Raw genomic sequence first — 8,200 nt, 5'->3', positions numbered from 1 at the left:
TTTAAAATATGCAATTTGTATACTTGATGAATTTAAAATATGCAATTTGTATACTTGATGAATTTAAAATATGCAATTTGTATACTTGATGAATTCAGAATCTCCATGTGAGCAAAACAAAACCAAAAAAGTCCCAATGTAAATAGAAAGTGGGAATGGCAACACAACTCAGTTAAGTTGTAAATGATTGTTTTCTGTTTATCAGCTATACACCAAGTACTTTTTTTTTGAGACAGAGTCTCACTCTGTCACCCAGGCTGGAGTGCAGTGGCGCAATCGTGGCTCACTGCAAATTCCACCTCCTGGGTTCATGCTATTCTCCTGCCTCAGCCTCCTGAGTAGCTGGGACTACAGGTGCCCGCCACCACGCCCAGCTAATTTTTCTTTTTTTTCTATTTTTAGTAGACACAGGGTTTCACCATGTTAACCAGGTTGGTCTCAATCTTCTGACCTTGTGATCTGCCCGCCTCAGCCTCCCAAAGTGTTGCGATTACAGGCATGAGCCACTGCGCCCAGCCCACCAAGTACTATTTTCTAATATAACCTTTTAGAAATAATTTTAAAATAAAAAGAATTTTCTGGCTAGGCACAGTGGCTCATGCCTGTAATCCCAGCGCTTTAGGAGGCCGAGGTGGGTGGATCACTTGAGGTCAGGAGTTTGAGACCAGCCTGGTCAACATGGCAAAACCCCATCTCTACTAAAAATACAAAAAATTAGCTGGGCGTGGTGGCAGATGCCTGTAATCCCAGCTACTCGGGAGGCTGAGGCAGGAGAATCGCTAGAACCAAGACATGGATGTTGCAGTGAGCCAAGATCACATCACTGCACTCCAGTCTGGGTGACAGCAAGACTCTGTCTTACACACCAACACACACACAGATTTTCTTCCTCTGCTCTTGTATATTTGGTTTTCTTGATCATCACTGTGGTTTTCATATGGCCGCTATGTCAGACTAGAGAAGGGGGTGGCGATCAGGAGGTTTTCTGACATGCAACCTGATTAACCTCTGTATTAGAGGCACAGGCTGACATCAAAGTCATCTGCAAGGAGGTTCCTTCAATGCAGTCACTTCAACAAAAGGCATCATCACTGCAGGCTTCTGAGCACAGAGCTGCTCCCCAGTGAAACACCTTTTTGTGTCTGAGTTACAAATGATTTGGATTTCTCTCTCTATTTTGTCCACACAAGAGACAAAACAAGGTACTGAGGAATTATCCAGAATTTCCCAAAGAATAAACAGGAAAAAAATGTTTTAAAATAAGTTGCTTTTTATAAGACATTTTATCTTGAAATTATTTCAGACATAGCAAACCTGCAAAAATAGTTTTTAAAAATTACCATATATTGCACCCACCCCCAAATGTTAACATTTTATTATATTTGCTTTTTATTCTCTTTCCAAATATATACACATATATTGTGCATGTATATATGCACACATATATAAGCTATTTTCACAGTTAATTTGCAGACATAATATCCCTTTAAATACTTCAGTATTTCTTTAAATGTAAAGATATTACATAACCATACTACAATGATTAAAATCAGGAAATTAACTTTGATACAGTACTATTTGTTAATCTTATTCAAAATTTAAATTTATTCAATTTTTGCCAGCTGCCTCAATTATCATCCTCTATAGCAAAAGAAAAATAACGTAAGTGAAGTGTTTGGGGATCATTTTATATTCTAGTCTCTTTCAGATATTCAGAGTAAACATTAATATACTGGAGATTCTTAGAAATCTGTAGTCCCCTTAACCTTATATATAAGTGTTTGAGAAAGATTATTTCAGGATTCTCTGTTAGCAATTACAATTCAATTATGTTTATTATCCTCTACTTCTTAAGCCAGAGAACTAAATTTAAAATAAGCAAAATGTTTTTCTTCTTAGCTCTCAGTAAACCATAAAAATTAAACCCTAAGACTTTCAGCTATCTGATGCTTCCAACTGTATTTTCATACAGCTACTGGGCACACTTGACTTCTTAAACACTCTGACCTCTTTCCACCGTCCCTTTCTAGTTCCATCCTGCATCATTGCTGAGTCTTCTAATTCAACGGAGGTTTTGCCTGGAGTCCAAGCTGGCGCATTTGACCAGTGGAGGAGCCACAGTGGAATAACAGTGAGGGTTATTCAAAAGTAGAACCCAGCCGGTTGCGGCGGCTCACGCCTGTAATCCCAGCACTTTGGGAGGCCGAGGCGGGCAGATCACGAGGTCAGGAGATTGAGACCATCCTGTCTAACAGGGTGAAACCCCGTCTCTACTGAAAATACAAAAATTAGCTGGGGGTGATGGAGTGCGCCTGTAGTCCCAGACACTGGGTGGCTGGGGGAGTTTGGGGGCTGAGGCAGGAGAATCGCTTGACCCCGGGAGGCGGATGTTGCAGTGAGCCCAGATCGCGCCAACGCACTCCAACCTGGGCAACAGAGTGAGACTCCGTCTAAACAAAACAAAACAACAACAAAAAAGTAGAATCCAAGCCCAGAACCTTCCTATTTCTCTTCAGGGAAAAACCAGGTTAACTCGATCTGACTCTCATCTCTGCATTGTGCTTTCCTTTTTAGAATGCCTTCATACAGTCATGGCTCAGGTAAAAGACATGTTCCCAGGTTCTTCTCCCCCAACTTTTTTGTTGCTGTTGTTGCTGTCCTTTTTTGTTCTCACCTGTATCCTGTAATACCCATGTTTCTCTCTGAAGATTCGGTATGTGTAGACAATATTTTTAAACCTGTGGGAAAAAAATGACTGTTTGAATCATAATGTTCTATGCAAATCCAGGTAACATCTATCGTTATATTTCACATGCAATACTTTGTTAATCTTCAATCCCCCCCCAAAAAAACTCTTTTTTTTTTTTTTTTTTAAGACGGAGTATCACTCTGTCGCCCAGGCTGGAGTGCAGTGGCGTGATCTTGGCTCACTGCAACCTCCACCTCCCGGGTTCAAGCGATTCTCCTGCCTCAGTCTCCTGCGTAGCTGGGATTACAGGCATCCACCATCATGCCCGTTAGAATGGCTATTATCAAAAAAGACAAAGGATATAGAGAAAGGGAAACCCTTGTACAATGCTGATGGGAATGTAAATTAGTATAGCCATATGAAAAACAGTACGGAGGTTCCTCAAAAAATTAAAAATAGAATTACTGGCCGGGCGCGGTGACTCACGCCTGTAATCCCAACACTTTGGGAGGCTGAGGTGGGCAGATCATGAGGTCAGGAGTTCCAGGCCAGCCTGGCCAACATGGTGAAACTCTGTCTCTACTAAAAATACAAAAATTAACTGGGTGTGGTGGCATGTGCCTGTAATCCCATCTACTCGAGAGGCTGAGGCACGAGAATCGCTTGAACCCAGGAGGCGGAGGTTGCAGTGAGCGACAGAGCGAGACTCTGTCTGAAAAAAAATGTATATATGTATATATATGTGTGTGTATATATATATAATTACTATATAACCTCACTACTGTGTATATAACTGTGTATATATCCAGTGGAAATGAATCTAGTATGTTGAAGAAATATCTGTACTCCCACTTCTATTGCAGCATTAGTCACAATAGCCAAGACATGGAATCAACCTAAGTTGATTAATAGATGAATGAAGAAAGTTACGCGCACACACACACACACACACACACACAAAATGGAATATTATTCAGCCATAGAAAAATAAAATCCTGTTACTTGCAACAACATGGATAAATCTGGAGGATGTTATCCTAAGTGAAATAAGCCAGGCACAGAAAGAAAAATACCACATGGTCTTACTCATGAATGGCATCTAAAAAAAGTTGATCTCATAAAACTAAAGAGTAGAATGGTGGTTCTCAGGCACTGACAGTGAGAGGGAGAGGACTGGGTAGATATTGGTCAAAGAATACAAAATTTCAGTTAGATCTGTTGTACCACATGATGACTATAGTTAATAACCATATATTCTTAGGCAGGGCACAGTGGCGCACCTGTAATCCCAGCACTTTGGGAGGCCAAGGTAGGTGGATCACCTGAGGTCAGGAATTCAAGACCAGCCTGGCCAACATGGTGAAACCCTGTCTCTACTAAAAATACAGAAGTTTGCTGGGTGTGGTGGCACATGTCTCTAATCCCAGGTACTCAGGCAGCTGAGACAGGAGAATCACTTGAATGTAGGAGGTGGAGGTTGCAGTGAGCCAAGATGGTGCCACTGCACTCCAGCCTAGGTGACAGAGTGAGACTCCATCTCAAAAAAATAAAACAAAATAATAACCATATATCATATTTTTGAAAAATGCAGAGAGGAGATTTTAAGTTTTCTCACTACAAAAATGATAACTTGATGAGGTAATGCATATGTTAATTAGCTAGATTTAGTCATTCCGTGACATATATATATATTTTAAAACATCACATTGCGCACAATAAGTACATGCAATTTTATCTATCAAATAAAATAAAATGAATTAGATTGTATACTTTAAATATGTACAGTTTATTTTACTTGAAGTAGACTTTAGTTAAGTCTTTAAAAACAAAAAAGTAAAATCTGCTGTTGAACCTCAATAAAAAAAGAAAAGAAAACACACGGATGGCAAATAAGCACTCTTAAAGATACTCAGTATCATTAGTCATTAGTGAAATGCAAATTCAACTCACAATGAGATATCACTACACACTTACTAATACAGTTAAAATGTAAAAGACTGACTGTTTCACATGTTGGTAAGGATGTGGAGCAATCAGAACTCATGTAATGCCCATAGGAATGGTGAGATAGCATGATCACTTTGGAAAACAGTTTGGTAGTTTCTTAAAAAAAGATAAGCCTCCACAGAACACACAACTTAGCTGTTCTAATCCTGATTATTTACCCGGGAGACATGAAAGCATATGCCCACACAAGGACTTAGTGACAAATATTCATAGCAACTTTAGTTGTAATAGTTATAAATGAGTAAGTAATCTGGGATGCATCCCTACAATGGAGCACTATTCAGCAATGCAAAAGGATGAACTATTGATGCATGCAACAACATAGATGGATCTCAAAATAATTATTCCAAATAAAAGAAGTTAGACAAAAACGACTATATACACTATGATTTGATTTATATTAAATTCTGGAAAAATACACATTAATCTATAGTGCCAGAAAGCCCATCGCGGTGACCTGGAGTCTGGGCATAGGTGGGAGGTATGGTAACGAGAAATTACAAAGGGGTGCAAGGGAAGTTTTGGAGGTGATAAATATGTTCATTATCTTGGTCGTGTTAGTTTCTTTTTTTTTCTTTTCTTTTTTTCTTTTTTTTGGAGACGGAGTCTCGCTCTGTCGCCCAGGCTGGAGTGCAGTGGCCGGATCTCAGCTCACTGCAAGCTCCGCCTCCCAGGTTTACACCATTCTCCTGCCTCAGCCTCCCGAGTAGCTGGGACTACAGGCACTCGCCACCTTGCCCGGCTAGTTTTTTGTATTTTTTAGTAGAGACGGGGTTTCACCAGGTTAGCCAGGATGGTCTTGATCTCCTGACCTCGTGATCCGCCCGTCTCGGCCTCCCAAAGTGCTGGGATTACAGGCTTGAGCCACCGCGCCCGGCCTGGTCGTGTTAGTTTCATAGGTGTACATACATATGTCAAAATCCATCAAATTATACACTTTTTATTTTATGTCAATGATACCTCAATAAAACTGTAAGACATATTCATGGCATTAAAAAGTAGATGAATATAATTTATCTTTCCCCAATATATAAACTAAATTTTAATTCCTTATACACATATGCTTTTGATGTTTTCATGATTGGGTTTTGGCATTAGATAGAAAAAGTCCTATTTTTGCAGTTATATTCTCAAGAAATATGTGGTGTCTTGACTCTCAGTGTGAGACTGATACCCAGTGGAGCCTACCTTTTTGTTTATTCTATGGAAATCATTGTCATAATTTATGAGAAATACACTGGGCTTATAAAAATCATTTAAAAATCTTAAATCATTATGATATATCAAGTCAATAAAATACTAAGCAGTCATAAAGGGATGACCTGCTTTCTTTGATGGGGAAGGATACCTACAATTATGGAAAAAACAGGTTGCAAGCAATCATGTATAATGAACCATTTATGTACATACATTGGCTTATAGATGCAAAGAGAAAAGCCTGGAGAGATGTATGCCAAAATATTTAAAATGGTGATTTCACAGTGGTGAGACTGATATAATTTGTTTTGTTTTTTATACCTTTCTCTATATTTGATTTTTCTAAAATGAACTTTCATTAGCTTGATAAACCACCACAACAAAATGGATCATTTCTTTTCTTTCTGTTCTCTACAATCCTTCCAAAAGTCTCAGAATCTGAGACTCATAAGTGACTCTCAAGGCAATAGATAGACATTGCCATTATTCTTCTTAATGAGAGCACACATTAGGTTAGGGCTCAGGTCTTCCTCACCTGCAGCCTTCCTATGGCTTTGCAACATCCTCCTTTTCTTCACACTTACAGATGAACCCTTTGCACCTCCTAATACCTACTCCATTTAATTCTACTGATGATAAAGGCCGACTTAGTTTAGACACTCACAAAGTCACACTACACAGACAAATTTTACACACTGGAGTTTTCTAGACACTCTATTGTATTTTAAGATCAGAAAACATTTCCTGTCCACAGTTACCACATAGCTTTCTGGTTAGTGATATATGTTCCTATGTCAGCTCTCTCTGTGACTTCCTTCCTTTATTTCTAACCTTCCTCACAGTATTTTCATCACTAGAGATTTGGCTTTGTGAAAGTGCTGAAGTATCGGGGGAACCAGCCCCCAATATTTCAATGTAGGTTCTTTTCTATTTTCCCTAAGTGTCGGCCGGTCTGAGAAATAAAGGAAAAGAGTACAAAAGAGAGAAATTTTAAAGCTGGATGTCTGGGGAAGACCCATTTTAATGCAGCAGAGAAGAAGGGGACACTGCATATCAGAGTCCACTCCCAAGCCCTAGGTCCCCTGCTTGGGCATTTTATAACACAGATCCTAGGTGAATACCTGAAACATATTTCAGTGAAGCTGGGGACATTGGTAAGAGACGAAACGTAATAATGTATTAGCAATTTGGCCCTAGGCAAGTTATTAAACAAGAAGTTACAGTTTATTTTCTCACAAAGTAGTGATCATGTCACCTACTTCAAAGGGATTGCAAAGGACAAATAAGATAATGCATGTACCATGCTTAGCAAAATGTTCGGCTCATAGAAAACTCCTACATGGTAACTTTTTTTCTGTGTCAGTGAAGACAAGCAAGCTAACACTTGTATCATAATAGTAATTCTTGCTTTGCTTGCAAAGGGTTGTATCTTGAAGCATGAATGGTTGATGCGACCTCTTCAGAGAAATCTTTCCTGTACCCAATGGAAAGCAGCCGCTGTGTCTCTCCCTGTCATATGACTCTGTTTCATTTTCATCATATTTTCTCCTCTTACTGAAATTAACTTCATGAGGGCAGAAACATTGCCAGTAGTATTTATCACTGTATTACCAGTGCTTAGGACCACGCATGGAACATAATAAGTGCTCAATATATGCTTGTTGAATGAACGAAGGTTCCACTCATTCTCCTAAAGTCTCAGCTCCAATATCTGGTTCTCCCCTTTTTGCTGTCAGCTCTACAGTGCCCTAATGATAGTCCAATCATCACAATTATCATGTGCATCACAGTGTCTGTTTACTTCTTTATTTTCCCCACTAGGCTCTGAGCTGTGTTGAAGGCATCAACCAAGTGTCTAGCACACTGACATATGAGAGAATTCAAATATCTGTTGAACAACTAGAATTTAATAGTCCATACTTATCTGTGTGATAATAAGTTTTTACAAAGCCCTATGAGGAGGTAGCTTCAGGGGTCACTTGACCTGAGCCTTAAGCCTGAGGGTGAATGAAATTTTGTTTGCCTTTCAGTGACATGCATAGGAAGGCGGGTGAGACCTGATTATGTGCGGGGCTTAACAAATATTTATTTTTGCCTCTCCACTTGATTTACTTTCATTTTCTAGCATTTCTTTTCTTTTCTTTTTTTCTTTTCTTTTTTTTTTTTTTTTTTTGTGATGGAGTCTCGCTGTGTAACCCGGCTGGAGTGCAGTGATGTGATCTTGGCTCACTGCAACCTCCGCCTCCTGGGTTCAAGCAATCCTCTTGCCTCAGCCTCCTGAGTAGCTGGGACTACAGTCTTGTGCCA

General features: G+C 39.4%; 1 protein-coding gene across 1 annotated transcript in view; it reads right to left on the bottom strand.

Annotated features, from left to right (window-relative positions):
• SH2D1B (SH2 domain containing 1B) overlaps positions 1–8,200 on the bottom strand; it is a 17,006-nt gene that overhangs the window by 4,971 nt on the left and 3,835 nt on the right. The window contains exon 2 of the mRNA XM_011996097.1: positions 2,675–2,738. Within this exon, the coding sequence (XP_011851487.1) occupies positions 2,675–2,738 (64 nt within the window). The remainder of the gene's footprint in view (positions 1–2,674; positions 2,739–8,200) is intronic.

Source organism: Mandrillus leucophaeus, unplaced genomic scaffold (assembly GCF_000951045.1).
Source record: "Mandrillus leucophaeus isolate KB7577 unplaced genomic scaffold, Mleu.le_1.0 Scaffold502, whole genome shotgun sequence".
Lineage (NCBI taxonomy): Eukaryota > Metazoa > Chordata > Mammalia > Primates > Cercopithecidae > Mandrillus > Mandrillus leucophaeus.
The sequence above is the reverse complement of the archived record's forward strand: the minus strand, read 5'-3'. Positions and strand labels throughout refer to the sequence as shown.